Raw genomic sequence first — 20,686 nt, 5'->3', positions numbered from 1 at the left:
ACCAAAACCGGTCACGTAAGGGATCAGGCACCATTTATCTATCACTAAGTGAAGCTTTCAAACCATTTGCCTTAATGAAGCTGATAGCGAGCTGAACGAGCGCCGCGTGTGTGGCTTTGGCCAAAGGAAAGCGCACACCAGCGCTGTATGACTCGTTGTATGGCTGTTGCGTACAGACGACCGACCGACCGACCCCCACAAGTCTATCAAACGTATGGTTTATTTCATCGTCGTACACTTCGCTCACGACAATACACTTGGCCGTCAGCCTGGACGATGCCAGACAGCAGCGCCACCACCATCATCACCAACACTCATTTGCCTACCCAACTGTCAGAATAAATGAGCAACTCGTTCGTAACCGTCCCTCATCTCCTGCTATAATTTGTTTGGCGAACAAGAGTTAAAAATAGCTATACCTACCACCTTCACCTCACCCCACACACCGTAAGGGTGCTCCATAACAATTGTTGGACTTTTCTGGGATTAGCTGGAATAGAGCTGAGCCAGGGTATTGCATCAAGAGAGACCCGAGTTCACACAACCGTTTGGCTAAAAGAGGCATCACTTCACTTCATGTCTCCGGGTCATGCGATATATGGACCGATGAAAATAATTTGGACAATGCTGTGCTGTGCTGTGCTGCAACTTCGGATGGGTTTTTGAGGTGCGTAACAAAACTGTTCTTGTGTGCGAAACGCTTCCAATTTCGCAAGGATTTGCGTACTTTGCTGGGACAATGCTTTTATCGAATCGAAGATGATATTCGTCGCATGCGTGGCTAACACATTTTATTTGTCTTATTGCATTTTTAGGTGAAAAATCTTAGTGCTCCAACCTCCCCCCCTCCTATGTGACTACAAATGGTGCTCGAGTATCGCCCGTTCATTTGCTGAGCAAAAGCAGCTCGCTAATGTATAGGATTCCTGGGCATGATGGCAATGTAGGACAGCTTCTGCTGCTTCTCGGCCGCCGATACAAACTTACTGCCGATCGTAATTTCCTTCGGTATTGGTTTCTCTCTTTTCGTGCCGATTTTCATTGCTCCGCCGTGTGCCCGGTTACCCGGTGGCGTGCTGTCCAAATCGAGCAGATGTTTTACCGCGGCGATCGATTTTTCCTTCAGTGCAAAGCGCTTGTCGCTCCGCTCTATCGGCGGCCTGTCCACGTTACCGAACGGTGCCACTTTAATAAAGTTTCGATTGCTCTCCTTGCGCCGATAGTAAATCACCTCGCCGAGCAGTGTGATCATGGCGAGCGCCAGTCCGACCAGCGTCGCTATGAACACGCCACCCAAGCTTTCCAGCGTGATGCCCTCGCTGTCATCGGTGTTGGGGCACTGGCTGCGGGCGCTGTTGTTCCAAAACTTGGCCGTCAGCGACTCGAAGTAACGCTCCTTCTGAAGCTCCAGTATGAAGTAGCTCAGCTCGTCCTGCAAATGGCTGCCCTGCTGCACCGCTATCCCGTACGGCTGCTCGGCAAACACTTCGCCCACCTCGGTGAAGTTGCAGTTGCGCGATATTTCGTACCGGATTTCGGCCGAATCGTGGATGAACGCAAAGTCCGCGTCGAGATGTTCGTTGACGCGCCGAAATCCGTCGGCCGCCGTCGCGACCGGTTCGGCCGATTCGATCGCGGAAAGGATGTTGATGTACTGCTCCTTAATCGGGTAGTCCCAGACGCGATACTGTGCCTGATCGTTTCCACTGGACAGCGTCAGGTTGCGCCACATTTGGTACAGAACGTCTTCCGCGTTTTTCATGTTACGGAAGTAGTCGTGCGTATCGGAATCCTTTACGACCGTGTACTTGATACGGCTTTGGCGTGATAGCTGCTCGAGCGATTGGACAGGCGTCTGCATACGTTCGACCGTGAGAAAGGCGGCCAGATTTGCGGTGAAGGTGGCCAGCATCAGAACCACAAACAGCCAGTAGGCAGCGACCAGCGTTCTGCCGGACAGGGCTTTCGGTGCTTCGCCGCCACCCTGCGGGGTGAAGGAGGTCAGCGCAAACCAGAAGCTTTCTTTGAGCGTAAAATTTCTGTGAGAAAATAGGAGAAGCAGCAAACAGAAAGAACAATCAGTACAGCCTGATCGTGTACTACCCAAACCCAACCCAACAGCTCAACACGCCCGGCCTACCTGCACTCGTAAGGATAAGCGTCCTTGTTGTTTTTCGCACTGTACGGGGAAAACTTATCCAGCAGCCACAGCATGACGGCGGTGGCCACGATCGCAAGCAAAATGCTCAACCAAACCTCCAGCCGCAGCACGGTCATAAACTTGAACAGTGACGTTTCGCGAACCGGTTTGCGCATGGCTATGAGAATGCCCGTCTGCTCGAAGTACGGCGCGACGAAATCGACCACCTCCTCGCGCTCGGCAGTCATCTTGAGCGAAGCGATGGCAAAGTCAATCTCGCCCGTTACCAAATCACCCACCAGCCCATCCCACCGGCCGTCCGGATCGCGCAGCCCGAAGGTCCCGTTCCGTGGGGAAACGAGATCGTAGTCAAAGTTCATAACGATCGACAGCTGATGCAGGAAATCGATACAGTACCCTTCCCATACTGGTTCGCCGTTGATCGGGTTGCGCAGAACTTTGCCACCCGCATCACGCTTGCGATACGCCCAAGGGACGGATTCCGTTGTTCCTACGCGGAAAAACCGTTTGCTGGGTTGAAATGTTTCATTTCCCGCCAGCACCACCGACTGGCCTTGCGCTACACTTCCAATGATCTGATTCGTTTTGGCTGAGCTGATAACCGAGAGATTAACGTTCGGGCGTATCAGGCTGTAGTCTTCAGCAATCCAAAAGTGCGTCATCAAAGCCATCTGGCTCAGCAGGTCTCCGCGGGCTGTACTGATACGTGCCACTTCCTCTTGATCTAATTCCGGCGTACAGTTGAGCGCGCGCACCAAATGCGTTGGAACAGTGTCGATCGACCATCCGACAATTGCGTCCAGTACATTCGCTAGATGTACGTGCATTGGATCGAACGACTCGGGGCAGACACAAGGAGCAGATTGTTGCATGAGAATGCAGCAAGCGCTTCGGTCCAGCAGTAAGCGATGCATCTCGGGAAAAGTGTCCTCATGCGCGTATTTATCGGTCTGCAAATCGGTGAACAGCAAATTCCACTTTTCCGGCTTACGCACCAGTCCCCCGTCGATGGCTTGGTGCAGTATGGCGTTCATTTGCATCGTTCCCGCCACTATGGCGTAAAACGAGGGATAAGGTCGAAGATCCTTAATTCGGGTCACCGTATCATCGTCAAGTTCTCCGAACACGATAGCTCGAAGGTAGGAGTCCACTATGAGCAGATAAATCGTTGCATCAACATCTTCCGGGGTGGGCAGAATGTAGACTACGTCGTTGCCAGCACGTGCCAGTAAAAAGCTTTCCATAAGCTTCACATACGTTTGGATGGATAGATCGACGTGGAAGTAGGGAATGCCGAATGTTTCCGCCGCACTAGATATATACCTCGAGTCTATCCACGTCACATCCAGCAGCATTGAAATTCCCTGAGAAAGAGCATCACAAACTACGGGTCCGGTTCAAGCATTAGAAATAGTTATCGCGTCAAGATCGCTCGGGTCTGAGCTTACACTGTTCATCATCACCAAACTGTAGACGTTCCCGATCGTATACGATGTAGTAATCCTTGAGCTCAACTCCATTGTATTTGGCAGACACTTTCTTCAGTGCATCAGCAACCATCGTAGGAATGTCCGGTTGTTCCTTTTCGTGGACTATCACTAGCAAACCGGCACACAAGCCAAAATCAACCAAAGTCACAGGCGTAGGCCTTTGCACGAATGGTCTTACCTATCCCGATCGTGATGCTTTCCTGCGCCTGATGTGTCATATTGGTTGAAGCTGTTGGCCGGAACGCCATCCCAAACACGATAAGACATACCACAAACATATTGGCCCTCAGTATGGAATTCTATGTACAATCGTTCTCTCTAACATGAAACTGATCTACTGTCCTGAAGAGTTGGTAAAAGAATGAACGGTTCGATTGAAATTCGATAGAATATTAGATATTCGATGGGTAAAAGCGGTCTATCAGAGCAGGAGCGGTTAGGGAAGAAAGTTTATCCTTGAAAGCAAATTATTAGCTTTTTTCCACCGTTTTGCTCCTCATTTCTGTACCGACCATGCATCGTGGGTAATTGAAACCCACACGTAGTCGAATGGGAATTGGTTATCATTTTATGAAAATTACCATTTATTATCCTCGTCCATCGTGCAGCACCGCACATACCTCTACCGCTAAAATATTATGATGGTACGGTTGCTCTCCTCCGTGTGACGCATTCGTGTTCGGGCCGATTGTTCATAATTAATTCGAATTCCAATCACTACTTCACAAGAATTTTAAGAGTCAGCGCCAGAACGCTAGTTTCGGTCCGAGGAATTGTGTTGCACATTCTGCTTACGAGGGTGTAAAGATGTTAATAGCGGAATTGTTCCTCGTATCCTGCCAGAGCTAGCAGGTAACGCCAACATCGGTTGTAGAAGGAGGAGGAGGACCCATAGCAAGCTCGTGGCGGTGGACAAGTGCAGTTTAGATATGGCGCGAAAAATAAGAGAACAACTAGTGCAGTAACTCCACCAGTCAGTGCCACCACGCGAAAATTGGTGTAGAATATATTTCGAAGGCTAAAATAAGAAGCGCAAAATTAGTGAACTTTTCTATTCTAAAAAGTGGTTCAAAGCTGCCGAACCTTAACCGTTGCTTCTTCCTTGCTCCAGTTTGATCCTTCCGTCGGTCATCGATGTGGGCAAGCTTGTGTTCATTGCTGAGCAATTGATTTGTTATGCTGTTTTTCAGCTTGTGATGGATTCGTTGTAGTTCAACTGTTGAGTGTCCTTCGTACGGATCGATGTACGTTAAAGATATCTCCAATTCTGGTTGGTTAGAATTCATGTTTGGAACAGGGAACTTCCATTTTGGTCCACTTCATAATTCACTTCCAGAAGTTAACTATGTTGATCGCTAGTTGTTTACACGTCATCTTGAGTTTGACATTCACCAACATTTTTTCGACGACTACTTAGATTAGTCCATGTACTCCTCTTAAATGGGCAATAGCTAAGAGTTTTGTAGATATCTGTTGATCACACCCGCTCCCTCTTAACAACCCCATTTTCTTCAATACAGCAGTAAACCTTTCGGATTCACCGGCAAACAAAATCATAGGCGAGAAAGCTACTGGTACGTGCAGTTAAAAGTTGATGAATACAAGAAACGAAAATTACCTTCCTTCAGCTTTGAGAGAAAGTATCTCCGCTTGCGTGACTTCCCACTAAGCGCAACAAACAGCACAGAGATGGCCGTTTTTGTTCCCCCCCGGCCTGGAGAAATACATAGATGAGAAAAGCTAAAACCATGAGGCCCAGAGGGACCGGACCAATCTAAAGCGCATTTTTGGACGGTGGTAAGAGAATGGTTAAAGAAAAATGATGCGAAATCGTTTCTAAGCGACGGCGGGGAACGGCCAAAGCCAACTGAGTCAGTCAACCGTCAGCTCGTTTTACAACCCATATGCAAAGGTTGGTGTTATTTTCTCCCGCGACTGATAAAGTAAAATCCCACGTTAACCATGGGCGATAGTCACCACCACTAACTACGGTGGTTCAGCTCCAACCCCATTGCTCGATAGCAATGGGGGTGGTTGAGATGGAATTGTCTGTGGATTTTCGTTTGCTATTAAAAGGTGCAACATTTAGCAACTCTGTTTTACGTCCAAAAGGTTTTTTAAATAATTTAAATAATATTCAAAAACCACGCTTGCATGATAGGTGGACTATCGAAGGGAAAGATCGAAATCTCTCCCATGCCTTTGAACATTGTGCCAATGATACGCTTCACTGTAGAACTTCGATTTAACGGCAGCTCGCTGTCGCTGTACCGAGTGTGTACGAGCAGCAAGCAAGCGCTTCATCGGCAGCGAGCAAGATATCGGGAAAAAAGGCTATGCACAAAGCACCACCAACATAATGGCAAATGACCCAAATTAAAGTTTGCGTTGCTAGCTTCCCTTCGCCTAAATCCACTGCTCTGGCCTGCTGGCTGGCCGGCCAGCCAGCCAGCCTGTTGTCGCACTTTAGAGAGCAAGTATGACTCTCCTACTCTTCGGTGCTTCTATGGTTCGCGGTGGTACACCTCTGTTCGGTTTCAGGTCTCTTTCGTTCCCATTGCATTGAGAAGGTACCGCTGGAAAGACGTTGATACCATCATGTACTTCGTCGATGCGTCCGTGTACGTGCCTCCGTGTCTGCTGTTGAGCAGTCCGCAGCCGAAGGGTTATTTCTCTGTCTTTCGTCTTCGCGAATCGCGGTCGAAGCTTCGGGACCGCACTGCAGCGAGCTTTAGAGTTTTAGAGCTTTGTAGTTGTACCTGCCGGTACAACACACGGCGGCACACCACGGCTGTACGTTCAATGCTTTGAAGCGAGCAAGTACAGTTAATACGGTGTGGGCCAATTTGTGGGCCAATTCTTAGCATCCCATAATCAAAAGCTCGGTTGAGGAGTAAAGGACCCGACTTGGGGGTGAGAACCAAATCAATTAGAAATTGATAAGGAGCTATAATTTTTGAAAGTAAAGCAAGTGGGCAATCGTGTCAAAATGCATCTATTATTCAATGTGTTTTACCTGGTTCAACGCGTCCGAAATGCACCAAGATTCGTCCCGGTCAATCGATCGAACGAACAACAGAATTACTGTTGCTGTTGAACACACCATCCGGGTGTCGGTCGGTCGGTCGGTCGGTCAGAATCGATAATCCTGGCTCGCTGGCCAGGCCAGGTTTAATGATGATAGCCATCTCACCAAACGCATAGTCATTTCACACAGGCCTGCTATTGGGTTTGGGACCTCTTTGGGGTCGAAAACGAAACGAGAAGAGATTTTGAAAATCAAATGCGCGCATAACACGACGACGATGGCGGTACGAGGCCCGCGTTTGAGTACTCGTCTAATTTAGAAGTGTTACGTGATTTCAGCAAATCTCTCGTTGCCCATTCTCGTTAATTTTCATCGCTTGTGGGAGGGTTGCGCCTGTTGTGTAGGTAGGTGTCCACCTCGGTTTTTGTGTCGCACAGAGAGAGAAAGAGAGAGCACATTCGCCGCAACACTTCCGAAACTAGCGTCCGAGAAGGAACGCGAAAGGTTTCGAAGGCTCTAGGCTAGCTTAATGTTATCAATAGGCGGTAAAGTGTTTTGAACCAACAAATTTGGACAGCACTCAAATGAAGTATTGGATGGGAATTTTTCGTTAAAAAATTGAACATATTTAGTTCAGAGCTCCAAGTAAATAGTTGCTGACACCATAAGCCGGAAAAAAGCGCTAGGGTTGAGCTTTTGCGCGTTAATAAATGAGCGAATTCTAAATCCGCGAGAAAGGTTTTTTTTCTTAACGATTCGCAGCATTTTTTTTGCATCTGTTTGATTGTCTATTCAAAATATTACATCCATTTTTCTTATCTTCCTCTCACCAGGTTTCAGCTGGACAGCATCTGCATCTTAGTGGCGATCTGAAGTCGGGCGTGTCCGTTGCAGCACAGCAAGGCGTTTTCTTTAGTCAGCAACAAACTGCACAGCAACAGCAGCAAAATCAGCAGCAGCAACATCAACAACAGTCGCATCCCCAGCAACATCAGCAACATCATCAACATCCCCAGCATCAACAGCACCAGCAACATACGCAGCAGCACCAGCAGCACCAACCACACCAACAGCAGCACCAGCAACAACATGGTCAACATCCGCAACATCAACAGCATCACCCGCAGCAGCAACATCCGCAGCATCAGCAGCATCCGCATCAACAGCACCAGCAGCATCATGCCCAACAGGCCGGACCGAAGCAGCAAGCGCAGCAGCAGCAGCAGCAGCAGGGCAAACAATCCGGTCCCGGCGGCATGGGCAGCTTACCCGGGGGAATGGTCGGCGGACCGGGCGGTGTCGGTAATGTTGGGGGCAACAACGGCGGACAGCAGCCAACAATGCCGAACGGTGCCGGACAGGGCACCAATGCGGGCAACGTCGGTGGAAACGGTCCAACGTTGGGAGGTGGCCATGGACCCAACCAAAATCATTCTCAAAATCAAGTGCCCAATTCTCAAGGTAAGTGTGAAAATCGGATTGTTGTGTTTTTTGCCGTTGCTTCCGGAACTTCCGGGCCGCACGTCTTTTATCGCAATAACTGTGAAGTCACGGAGAGGGAGCATATCTCTATACGCTGCTGCTAAGTGTGATTGTTGATATGAAACTTATAGCACAAATGAGTAATATATGTAGAAAGATAAGGAGGACACTAGCATACAGAACGATTCTCCCTCTGTTGGCGATAGACAGAGAGAGAGAGAGAGAGAAAGGTCAGTCGAGTCAATACGGGTAATGTAATCCACACAAAAAGTGGACATAATATTCGTATCACGATTCGGGTTTTGTTTTGCTGTTGTCTCTAGTGGAAACTGCCGAGTGCTGCCGAGAGCTCCCCATTGGTGAGTGGCTTTTCCCCTGGCGGAGAGACCTGCTGGTGTAGTGTAGGTACCAGCGAGGAGGACGGTCGGGGATGGGTCACTCAGGCAGTGCGCATGATCGTGTTGTGCAGTTTGAATTGACTAGAGTGCGCTCGGCTCTAATCGATTGAACCCAAAAAATGCAATATGCCACTGTCTGGCAACTTTTCAGGGGAAACTGAAATATGCTGGAGTAGCCGTTTCTTTCCCTATTCCCTTATTTGAAATTCGGAACGTAAAACGAGACCACCCGTTTCGGGGCTCGCATTCACGCACTCGGTACGCATGAGTACGTATGAGGGAACTCTCGACCGAAATTCCCTCCCTTCTGGCCCGGTTCGTTTTGATATCATCGGGATCGGTTTGCTTTTAGGTTAATAGATTTCCTTTGCGACACTGTTCGCCGTGACCACCGCCGTCGCGTGTTGTTGCCACCACCATCTCCGGAGTTCGGGTTGCCTGGCAATTGGGGTGTTTTTTTTGTTGTTTCTTTCAAAATTTAAACTTTTCATAATGTTCTTCCATATCAATTTGATGTAGTATGGAATGCTTCATGTGCAGTAAACCCGCTTCGATGCATGCGATGTTTGGTTGCACTGTTCTATTCTGACGACACAGAACGGAATGAATGAACGTGGCGGAGGCGTACGCACATAAACGCTTCATCGACCGAAGAATCGTTTGCTCAGGTGTTGAAATTACTAGCGAAGTTTGAAGCGAACAGTGCGCTCTCCACGAAACGATTTAATCAAATGGTTGCAAATATAACTATAGATTAGACTGCCCTATGGCGTATCAGATGTTGTTGTTTGATACATGAACTAATCGTATGTACCTTGAGTCCTTTACTTTCTTAAACGGGTTCCGTAGCGACCAAGTCATGGATAACATTCGTCTTAACCTGCTACTAATTATACTCAAGAATCTTGGCGCTCCTAGGCCCTAGGGTTTGCGGTTGTATGTTCAATCTATCTTCCGATGTTCCGATTTGCATTTCGCAGCCGACCAGAAAACTCATCTCCAAGAGTTCTTACCTGACGATTTGGCCTTCGATTCCTGTTTCATCTGGTGTCTTTTCAATGTTATTCTCGCAAGGGGTTGATGTGTGGTTTGGGTCGTGTGAAGTGTTTATGGAAGGCACATCAATTTTCTCATTGCAAAAGGCAAGATGCAAGACACACTGTTCGAAGGCGCTATTTTGCTGTTGGTCCCGGTCCTCTCCAGGATACGCTTGTATTGTCTGTGCTCTTTCTTATTGTACTGTTATGGAAAGCCTAGCTGGTAGCGTTTCCTGAACCCCAAATTGGTAAAGCCTAGAGATAGACAGTATAGAGTTTTGATCCTTAAAATGGATCTTTGGAATAACTCAGGGAAGTGCGTTAAAAGAATAGTGGAATATTGTTAGTCCGCTGTGGAATTTTGCAATTATGCGCGAATTTTCTGCCGAATGTTTGGTTCAACCCTGTCAAACTGTGAAACCGGCTAAGCCCATGTTTACATGACTATGTCCTTTCATACACAGTTTAAGGTGTTTAACGCTAAAATTAGTCGGAAATGTTGTTTTAGATTACAAAGCACATTACAAAATGCCCCTAACAGTATGTAGGATTCAATTGTATGATTGCAAAGCTTCACTACGGACTTGCGAAATTCCTCTACTTATTTGAAACATCGCCTTGAGATCCCGTGGTAATATTTGAAAAATAAAAATAAAACATTAATGTAAACGAATGTTTTTCCCCCCCCTTTTTCAGGATCTTCTATTGTTAACGAGGCGCAATATACTGTTTCACAATCGCAAACAATCAACTTTACGCAACAAACGTTACGGGCGAGGCAGCAACACCAGGTTAACGCAAATGTGGGCATGTCGAACGGTGCTGGTGCTGGTGGAGGAGTTCCCCAGCATCAGCAGCAACAGCAACCCGGACCCGGTATGGGAGGACCAACGCAAAACCCATCTCAGCAGCAACAGCAGCAACCGCAGCAACAGCAAACACACGCGGGTGGACCACAAAGCGGTCCAGGTGGACCCGCTCCCGGCGGTGGCGGAACGGTCCCACCCGGTATGGTTGGCGGCATGGTCGGCCCGGGAGGCATGGGAGGTGGTGGCCCGGGTAGTGGCGTCGTTGGCATGGGACCGAACGCAAACGTTCCCATGGGTATGGGTGGCATGGGCGGAGGTGGTGGTCCAAACGGTGGCGCCGGTGGTATTAGCGGCCTGAATTCGATGGTGTCGACGTCGATGGCCCCGGGAGCAGGCAGTGGACCGGCAAGCGTAAACGGTGCTGGTGCAATGATGCATGGCGGAGCAATGAGTGGCCCCGGCACGGGCACGGGTGGTCCCGGTGGTGGGCCGGCAGGAGCAATGCGACATGCGGAACAGATGAAATTTTTGCAGCAGCAGCAGCAGCAGCAGCAAATGATACGAGCCCAAGCGATGCAGCAGCAGATGGTGGCCGGAGCACGACCACCGCCTCCCGACTACAAAGCAACGCAGCAAGCGAATCCAGCAGCAGCGGCGGCAGCGGCAGCCATGATGCAACAGCAACAGGCACAGCAGCAGCAGCAGATGTTACACGCCGGTGGACGTTTTCCGGCCATGCGAAGAATCACACAGCAACCGATTCCTCCGAGCGGGCCGATGATGAGAGCGCAACATGCAGCGTACATGCAACAGCAGCAGCAGATGGCTGGTCATGGTGGTCCGCGGGGTGGTGCCGGTGGAATGGTCGGTGGTTTCGGGGGAAGTGGTGGACCGAACGTTGGAGTTGGGCCTGTCGGACCAGGCAGCGGTACGGGTGGTGGAAGTGGTGGTGGTGGTGGTGGTGGTGCTGGACCAGGTGCCGGCCCTGTAATGACAGGACCCGTCGTACAGCGGCCCCCGAACGTGCAGGTTGGTCCCGAAGGCATGCCAATAGGTTCGCAGCAGGCCGAGTGGCGACATATGATGGCGATGCAGCAGCAGCAAGTCAATTTCGGTGCCACTAGTGGTGGAAGCATGCGGCCAGGATTTGGTGGTAAGTGGCTCATTCTAATTTGAACTCTTTGCTTATGAAGCGTACGAGGTTTGTTAACATTTTACCTTGCTATTGGTTTTAGGTCCCGGCAGTGGTCCTGTGGCTGGACCGAATGGTGGTGGTGCAGGACCCGTCGCACGGCTAGATTCCTCCGTTGGACCTAACGGCGGTCCCAACGGTCCCGTTGGTGCCGGTGGGCCAATTTCCGGCGGTGCTGGTGGTGCCGGAGCCGCCGGTGGCAATGCAACCGTACCGGGAATGGGCGCGAACGGACCCAACAGCGGACCGGGTGGACCAACCGGCGCCAACAGCATGACGGCGATGCAAATGCAGATGATGCGCCAGCAAAATCTTACCATGTACCAAGGCCAAGCCAGCAACAATAATGGTGGACCGATGAGCCAAATGCAAATGCTTCAGCACCAGCAGCTTCAGCAGCAGCAGCAGCAGCAAAACATGATGAACCAAATGCAGATGAGCCAGATGCACATGTCTCAGACGCAAACCATGTCAATACAGCAGCAGCAAAACCAACAATCTGTGATGAACACCTTTACAACGCAATCGACGCAACAGTCCACCACAACGACGATGATCAGTGGAGGTGGCGGCAGTACGGGCGTGAATGGGAGCATCAATCCGGGCAACATGCTTACCGGTCCCGGAGGCCCTGGATCGTCGGCGACCGGTCCGAACAGCAATAATGGGAACAACAATAGCAACAACGGTAATAACACTGGCGGCGGTCCCGGCAACACCGGCAACAACAATGGCGGCGGCGGCGGTGGCGGCGGTGGCGGCGGCGGCAACAACAATTCCTCCGAGTTCCTAGCGTTCCTGGAAAATCTGCCGGTGGGTGATCCGAACCAGTTTAATGCGCAGGATCTACTCAACTCACTCGACAATGATAGCTTCAATCTTCAGGACATTCTGTAAGCCACGCGCCAATGGTGCTGTGCAGGTCCCTCGAAACAATTCCAAAGGTACTCCAGGAAGTACGTAGTTCCTCTGCACCCACCTCCCCACCCCACCCCCCCCCCCCTGCCTCTCTGTTATCGGTTGTTATATTTATTTTCTAGTAGAAAGCATACACCACTATTACGACTACTACTACTACTACTACTCTTCACCCATGCTCTTAGTGAATACGGTAAAAAGTAACTAAACACGATAAAAGACAAATCAAAATGTAACGAACGAAGCAGTTCGCGCAGGGTCCTGGATTTCAATTGACCCCCTCGGTAGAACAATCGCAGAAGAAGGCACCCAACAGGAGGTGTGCCCACGTGTGTGTGTATATAGGTAGTGTTTCCACGTTCTTCAATGCTGTGTACCCGCCGAACAACCCATTGACGAGGCGAGCGGATTTTCAACTTTTGCTACAAAAGTGGGTCCGTTAGACGTATTTCGCATATTTAAATGCCCAGTAGAAACAAAAAAGTTTTATTCCTTTTCGGTGCTCTCACTCTCTCTCTCTCTTTCTCTCGCAATCAACTTACTGCTGTATTGCTTCTTCTTTCCGGGTGGGATGACGACGAAGCTTACGGGACACAGATAGCTGATAGAATACAAGGCGGAACAGTGCGCTCCCACTTTCAAACCCAACCGCTTCCATGTTGCGGGATGGGTGGTAGTGTGCGCAAAGCTTTCCGCGTTAAACGTACAACATCCGCAAGTTAGTAGTAGAGGTTAACATAAAATATGTAGTAGAAATAGTGTTGAGAGCGAGCGGGCCGTTGATACGAGAACAGAGCAGTACACGCAAAACAAAAACACGACCGGGGTCTGGGGAGCCGGCACCGGGGGAGCATCTATTTGATTGACAAACATTCCTCCTTTTCTTTTTGTTTGCTATACTTATAGTGCGTGGAGTAGTGTGCACACCTACTCATAGACCTAGTGCGCGAGTTCCTTTGCAACTCCCTTTGGTGGCCACTAGCGCGCCTTTGCCTCGACTTACGTTTGCCCGCATATTTACGGGTGGGTTGGGATTCCTTTGACACTGTTCCATGTCTCGAGCCTATGCGTACATACATATTTATCTCCTACTACGCCTTTACCAAACTACAATCAATAAGCGCGTTCGGGTAAGGCAGTTTCTGTTTAGAAAACCGTTCACTAATGTGTACCATGGGGATCAAGAGAATTGCGGTTTTCTTGCAAAGAAAGCTAACAAACGTAACTCAGCATTGGTCGCATTGATATGCAGTAGCACCTCGGTAAACATATATCTATATATAGTTTTTTGAAACCTTCTCTTCTGTATTATAATAGCCCTTGTGTACAGCTGTAAGATTCGTGTGTGTTCGTTTTATGTATTTAAAAAAACAAAAACAGGCAGAGAGAGAGAGAGGGAGAGAGAGAGATAGCGGTATGACCAATATTATTTAATATTTTGTTTCGATTTTAAGGTGCGTGTTGTGCTGCATGTTGTAACTGCTGTGTGGACACCCTGATCATTGTGATGCACACACACAATCATGCAGACACACACACACAGCACTGCAACTACTATACGATAGAGAAAAAAAAACCGGGGCGGGTGGGAGAAATGGCGTAGCGTTTAGCAGTAGATGAACATTCTATTATAAAAGAGTAAAAAGATCCATTTATATATATATATATATACAAACAGATAAACAAACACTGAACCCCATTGTAAACATGGAAGTAGAAAAGCATTAAAAGCAAAACCAATTAATCCAAAACAGTACTACACCTAAGTGTATAGAGAAAAACAAAACAGTATGTATACAAAAGCAAGCGAAAATCGGACGGTAGCATAGAGCAAATGATGGAGGACATTGATGGCAGGATGCAGATAAACTATGGTAATCAAATCAACATGTGTAACCAAATCAAATTTTATTACAAGCGAAAAGAAGCATCTAGTAACGGTCATCATCAAATCGGACACGGACGCGGTACTGGGGACAGTTTGTGTGTGTTTTTTAGTGAACTGATTCTTTAATTAGTTGAAGTTTTAAAACACTCCAACTTCTACTGCTGCATTTCGTTGAACACGAGCCTAATCTTGTCAATTAAAATTCGGCACCGTACCCCGGGGAAACGTTCCGTGTGAAGATCCAACCAATCACAATGGTTTGCGTTTGCTGACTTTCCCTTCATTTTGTGATAATATGCTCTACTGATTTTTGTTTTAAATGTAAAATAATTTTACTTACACCTGTTTCCAAGCTACAGTCGAATCGCTCACCGCTTGCTTCGATTTGCGCACCTTCACCGTCGAGTACGCGACATGACATGATCGAATCACGTGCTACTATGATCGGTTTTTGCAAAGCTCTTCTTTCAAGCGAACATTAATGGATATCGGCACGTGATTCCATGGTAACGGCGAATGTGATGCGACCATGCACATGGAAGCAAACGGTAAGCGATTCGGCTGTCACCGGAAACACAGATGCAACTTGCCCCACCCCAAACAAAATATTTGAAATTTTACACTTAAATTATCATTTAAACCTTATCGTGCATCCCGTGTAATCGACGTTACCTCTTTTTAAGCGATGCCAATTGAACAAACTATGCTCGTGGTAGGGGAAAACATTTAAAGAAAAAACACTTAAGGAACCGGATTTTTAGGTAAATAAAGACCCCAACAATTTTTAAAGTCACATTTGCATCAGCTGAAGTAGAACCACAAACGCACCATGACTCATACCAATAGGACAAATTTAAACAACCGGCTACCGCGTACATGACCACCAGGGTTTTAGTTTTTCCTTCTCCTTCCAAATCGCAAACCCAATTACACTGAGTATCGTCGAGAAAGGCAAGAAATCGCTGCAGCAAATAGTGATTGATGTGATTTTCCTTCCTTCGTTAACTTATTTCGGCAAAGCCACGGGGCCGAGGCGCCCCATCGTACTATTCCGGTGCGAAAGGAGCCAGGCAGACAGACATGTTTTGGGTGCGTGTTCATAATGTGATGTAAATATTGATTTCTTACGTGGAATTGTATGTGTGTGTGTCCAATTGTGAGCAGTGCCCCGGGAAAGAATTACTGTGAAAAAAGTATTTTTCGAAAGCCTTTGATGCATTGGACTTTATAGATTGAAAAAACAAAAAAACAGCACAGCAAAACACATGCATTACTTAGTAGCATTAAAATGCAGCCGGTTTCTTGTTTGTTTTTTTGTTTTAGTAATTTTTAATGGCAAGAAAAAACAAAAAGGAAAAAGAACCACACGCCGTAACGAGCGTACTCCGCCTAGAAACGATAGGATGATTGATTTCGGAACGTGCGCAAGGGTCCGGTTTTTTAAAATGTATTATTTTTGTTCGTTAGTTCGTTCGTTCGTTTTTTTCACTCCACATGTGTACTTCTATTGACAATTATTATATGATAATGATAAAGCAAAGCATTGAAAGGAAAGGACATACTGCATTGCACAGGACAGAAGTGTTAGAATGGACGTTTGTTTGCATTGCGGAATAAGAAAAGGTAAACAAAACTAATCTAAATATTCAACTGATGATGATGATGATGGTGAAAGACATCATACGGGAGACGAGAAGAAAGGAAGGGAAAAGGATTGCAAGTGTATAAAAAAAAAAAAACAGACAAACAAAATCGAACAGGAACAAACGATTTATTGAAATATAGATAATTAAATTGAATGGCCTTTGTTTTGAGCAGTGTTTTCCTCTCCAGTGGGCATTCATTGGTGCCTTAATATGTAAGTGTGTGAGTATTTTTTTATTTTGTTTTATTTTTTTGTGTGCGTACATCTCTATCATCTACTGAGTTTTAACTATTTTTGAATCCTTCTCACTTATTTTTTAACATTGATGTTTTTCCATTACGAAAGAGTATCATAGAGTTTATCTATGTTTTTTTCAGCTTTTTTTAAGCCCTTTCCACAATTTTGTTACACATTTTTTGTTATCATTAATGTTTTTAAATTGTAAAAGAGTATCCAAACGAGAGGTATTCGATTTTTTCCCCAATATATTTATGGATCCTTCCCATAACAAATTACTGGTAATTTCTTGTGAAATATCCATTGTTTTATAACAATACATTTTGCATCAATTTCTTGTTTGCGCATGTATGTAAGCAACGGACTTGTCACCATTGCCCTGCTTATGAGACAGCCCTAGCTGGTGATGAAATAACATGCCCGGGATCAACAATCCGTTGCATGCGTCTAAAACTATGCGCCGCTAGCGTGCAATCTATAGAGACGTGTCAATACGAAATCGTAATCGTTTAGAAAGATATCCTAGTGAGTTGATAAGGATGAGTTTTAACCAAAAACAAAAAAACAGCATAATTATAATTTTGGAAAACATCATACAAAAGTGTATCCTTCAATCGCAGAGCAAGCTGCGAGAGAAGTCAAAACCTGCCAGTTTGATATCCAAAATACTTTTTTGATATTTATTATTTAAATTTAATTACATTATTTTTACCTAACTTTGCATGAATAGAAACAAATGTTACATACATTTCTGGTGACTAGTTTTAACAATTGGATGATGGTTTTATTCACTTAAGAGCAAGAGTAATTCTGTTCATTGAGCCATAATACGTTAGACGGAAATTATTTCGATGGACAGTTCCACCTCCGCTCGTTGCATTCTGCGCTTCGAGTTATTCGATCTTTAAAAAAGATTCATTTAACTAATTGTTGCGCAAATACGGCTACTAAACAATTTTTATCCTAGGATTTGGGTGCGGTGATAGCGTGATAGTACATCGAGCGGAACAATCTGGATTTGTAGCTGTTTTCACGTGGCCAATAGAAATACGTCACGACGAACAGAAAATTCAAACCAAGTGCAACTGTTTTCCATATTTAAATCTATCATTAGTTTTATAGTCTGATCCTCATTTCGAACACCTTTACGATCAATTCGCTGATTCACGATCTCTCACAGGTTTTCGATAGTGTTCAGATTCGGAGATTGTGGCTATCACCACTATTCGACTAAAACCACTGTTCGACTGCTTTGGCGGTGTGATTTGTGGGGCCTTTGTCTTGTTGGAATGTCGATTTTAATGGCATACTCCTTTCAGCATAAGGCAGCATAATATCTTGCAGGACGTTATTGTACACGAAACGATCAGACATTGGCTCGGCCATGCTTGACTATCTTCTGGCCGGGCCCGTGAATCGAAGCGTCCCAACCAATATGAAATTGAGCAACAGGAGTCCTTTCTTCTGGTTCCTAAGCAAAAAGCAGAGGTTTCGTCGTATGGCGACGAGAATGTAATCCGACCTCAAAGACGCAGATAATTGTGAAACCGTTTGCCCCTTGAAGGTTCTTGGTCCTTTTCAATGCATCTTACGATTATAGCTTTTCTCTTCACGTAATGGACCGAGGAAATGATTTGATTTGAGAAAAGAGTCTTGAAATGGTCTCCAGTCCAGCTACGTGGTATCACTGTTAAGCTCTAGTAAGCCAGAAATGGCAGGCATGACCTTAAGGGGTCGTTAGACCAAGAAGTGTGAGAGAGAGAGAAAGATGCATGGCCAGCTTATACAAAACTTATACAAACGAGTCGATTTAATATACAATATTCTTTTATCCAAATTGTTGATAAGAAAAAAAAAAAATAGGTAACAGCTGATTTCGCTTGAGTTTCCGCTCACGCCACGTCGGTCCTTATTTTAACTTGCATCATTTTTGCCGAGCTTCTGTTCTCCTTTTGTTACCAGTGTCAAATAGCGATAAGGAAGTATGAATTGCTCTAATCTATTAATCGCTAAAACAAGCACAGATTTAGTCTCCGATGACTGAACTGGTGGCTAAGTTGTACTGGTACTCTTCAGAATAACGACCAGCAGTACTCCTCGCCACTGGAGGTAAAGAAAAAGAGAGCCTGCCAGCAAACGAACACAGTTACTTGAGGTTGGCGGATTTTTGTTTGTTCTGGGTCAAAGTCTACGTGGACGGAAGGGGATTTCAGATTTAGGTTTGATGGATCGATTGTAGATTGGGGCAAGTTGATTGCTGCCTGCGGTTGGTTGGTTGCACAGTAGAGACAAGTCGACGTTTTTATTCGCCCATCCATTTGACCTTCAATAGAAACGACCTTTTCAGGGGGATGAGGGGGGGGGGTATATGGGGTTGAATTGTCCATTTTAGTCGCCTAATGTCTCATGAATGAAACTGCTGCAAAGTTACAAATACCTTCTTTGGCGAATCAGTACGGCAAGCCAACAGGGTTCAACAACCGTGTCAAGCAACCCTTCGTTCAATCCCTCGCATTCGACCAAGATAAACAATTACAAACCCAGCTTCACAACACTGCCACTGGCAAGAATACTTGGCCTGGTGCCGTGTCTTTACTCTGCCACTGGCGGTACGAACTCGCTAGAACACGAGCTGATAGGATCATTCAGGGACAACAAATTCCTTCACCGTGTGTCTTTCACAAAGTTATGCGCGTGCGAGACCAGGTGGCCGCTGTTTCGCGTTATTTCGAAATTTAACGGCTGTTTCGTAGCTTTTAGCCGAGCCTTTTTCTAGTGCTTTAAATATTTCCCTAATTCTAGTCACCTTTTTTACATACTATTTCTATCGATTTATTAACTCTACGCGAATCCTGGACATTATCGTGAAACCGTGGCAAGCAAGTCGTCGCCGTCGATGATGAATCGTTTTTCGACTTATTTCATTATAATGACGCTCCTGTAGATGGTGGTGGCTTCCCGTTTCAATGGTGTGTAGGGCTCTACGGCAGCGGTGCGATCCTCGCCCGATCCGATCGTGGCGAACTCGGCAGGTCGATGAACCGATGGTCATCACCTTCGCCCGACATCACCCGCCGGGCCCGCGAGGCTCGTGGGCCGTTTGCATGGGGCCGTTCTTGATAAAGCATGCGCTCGTCTTTGCCATTCTTCATTCTGCCATTCTTCCGAGACGACGGGACTACACCGATGGGGAGGGATGCCGGTGCTTATGCTAGCGAACTAGAAGAAGCCGTCCAAGCGACGCGCCCATGCTGGTGGTGGTGGTGGTGATGGTGGTGGTTTGCAAACGATTTAGCAACGATGTGTTGAGCGAGAGACAGAAATTACCCGTCTACACTTGTCATCGTAAATCATTTACCATTCGCGGCCACGATGATGCTTCTCGCTTGGCCGTGCTGCTCGGAATTCGTCTCGGGATCGCACCTCGCACTTGAAGCCTCGCGACGGCGACTCGTTCGGCAAAGGGTCGATGATTATTATTCCGGTACTGCTTGCTGCGTATGCGTCAGAGGTAACACACCGAGCGAGCGATCTTTTGCAGAACTAGCTAACGCACGGCGCAGATGGATTGCGCGAGATTGCAGTGGAGACGCGCATTGTGTTCTGCAGCAAAAGTGTTGTTACAGTCGCCGGATTGATAACGAAGGCGGTTCATTTGAAAAGGAAGAGTTCGAACACGAAAGCGAAACTTGTGGCGGCAGCAGCAGCAGCAGCAGCATAGTTTTTATTGTAATGGCATTTTAATGGGTCTGCAACACAGTTGGCTAGTGCTGACGCTGTACAAGGTGGGTACGAGGTGTATTATGAAATGTTTTAAATATTTTCCATACTTATTGTACGCAGCATACCAAACGAGGATATCGTAAGCAGGCTTACTTACAGATTTATTGAAGGAATTTAAAAGACAAAAAAATAGTGGCAGTTTAACATTGGAAAATGCTTTGTACGATCAACCTTTTGGTTTTTTTTTTATCTAGAACAGTACTTACAATATTTCTTTAAACATGTAAATGTTTAACTCATTGGCGATATCTACCGCGGGGCCTCTAAATTCTGTTATCGAATTATCTTTTTCTTGCTCTTCTTTGGCACTACAACCTCGAGACTTGATTTTATCCATAGTCATTGCTGCGTACGGGATTTGAACTCCGGTCTTACCATATGAAGACCAGCTCCGCATCGCCTCGGCCACCGGCCTCTTGACTTGTTAATTTTTTCAATTATTTTGTATGGTCTATTAATTGAATGGGGCGGTCCGAGGTGGCCGAGGCGACAACGGCGCCGGTCTTCACACGGCAGGACCGAAGTTCAAATCCCATCCAGGCCGCCTTCCTGTACTGCAGGGCTGACTACTTTGTTATGCGCGAAAACCAAGTCGCCTAAAGCCAGAAATGGCAGGCC

The 20,686-nt window shown here is 46.8% G+C and overlaps 2 protein-coding genes across 10 annotated transcripts in view; one reads left to right on the top strand and one right to left on the bottom strand.

Moving 5' to 3' along the window:
- Positions 1-16,202, top strand: part of LOC118504221 (neurogenic protein mastermind) — a 72,943-nt gene extending 56,741 nt beyond the window's left edge. For all 8 annotated transcript variants that reach the window (XM_036038435.1, XM_036038430.1, XM_036038428.1 and 5 more), the window contains 3 exons: positions 7,513-8,140; positions 10,293-11,558; positions 11,641-16,202. In XM_036038435.1, the coding sequence (XP_035894328.1) occupies positions 7,513-8,140; positions 10,293-11,558; positions 11,641-12,494 (2,748 nt within the window). In that variant the 3' untranslated portion in view covers positions 12,495-16,202. The remainder of the gene's footprint in view (positions 1-7,512; positions 8,141-10,292; positions 11,559-11,640) is intronic.
- LOC118504222 lies at positions 393-5,095 on the bottom strand. 2 transcript variants are annotated; one of them, XM_036038437.1, is made up of 5 exons: positions 4,735-5,095; positions 3,830-4,669; positions 3,610-3,759; positions 2,141-3,545; positions 393-2,039 (listed from the first exon to the last, which is right to left on the bottom strand). In XM_036038437.1, exons 2-5 carry the CDS (start codon positions 3,927-3,929, stop codon positions 911-913), a joined length of 2,784 nt encoding a protein of 927 aa, XP_035894330.1. In that variant the 5' UTR covers positions 3,930-4,669; positions 4,735-5,095; the 3' UTR covers positions 393-910. The 2 variants fall into 2 exon arrangements, with proteins under 2 accessions (XP_035894330.1, XP_035894331.1); XM_036038438.1 differs by having other exon boundaries at positions 3,830-5,095.
- Positions 16,203-20,686: the final 4,484 nt, after the last annotated feature.

The sequence above is a fragment of the Anopheles stephensi genome, chromosome 2, assembly GCF_013141755.1.
Source record: "Anopheles stephensi strain Indian chromosome 2, UCI_ANSTEP_V1.0, whole genome shotgun sequence".
Lineage (NCBI taxonomy): Eukaryota > Metazoa > Arthropoda > Insecta > Diptera > Culicidae > Anopheles > Anopheles stephensi.
This window is presented reverse-complemented; position numbering and strand designations above follow the sequence as displayed.

Excerpts from the sequence above, each read along its gene's own strand:
- LOC118504222 (XM_036038438.1), bottom strand. The coding sequence starts at position 3,929 with ATGTTTGTGGTATGTCTTATCGTGTTTGGGATGGCGTTCCGGCCAACA. Across the intron at positions 3,546-3,609 it reads GTTTGGTGATGATGAACAGT|TTTGTGATGCTCTTTCTCAG; the intron begins GTAAGCTCAGAC and ends CCGGACCCGTAG. Across the intron at positions 2,040-2,140 it reads GCTTATCCTTACGAGTGCAG|AAATTTTACGCTCAAAGAAA; the intron begins GTAGGCCGGGCG and ends ATTTTCTCACAG.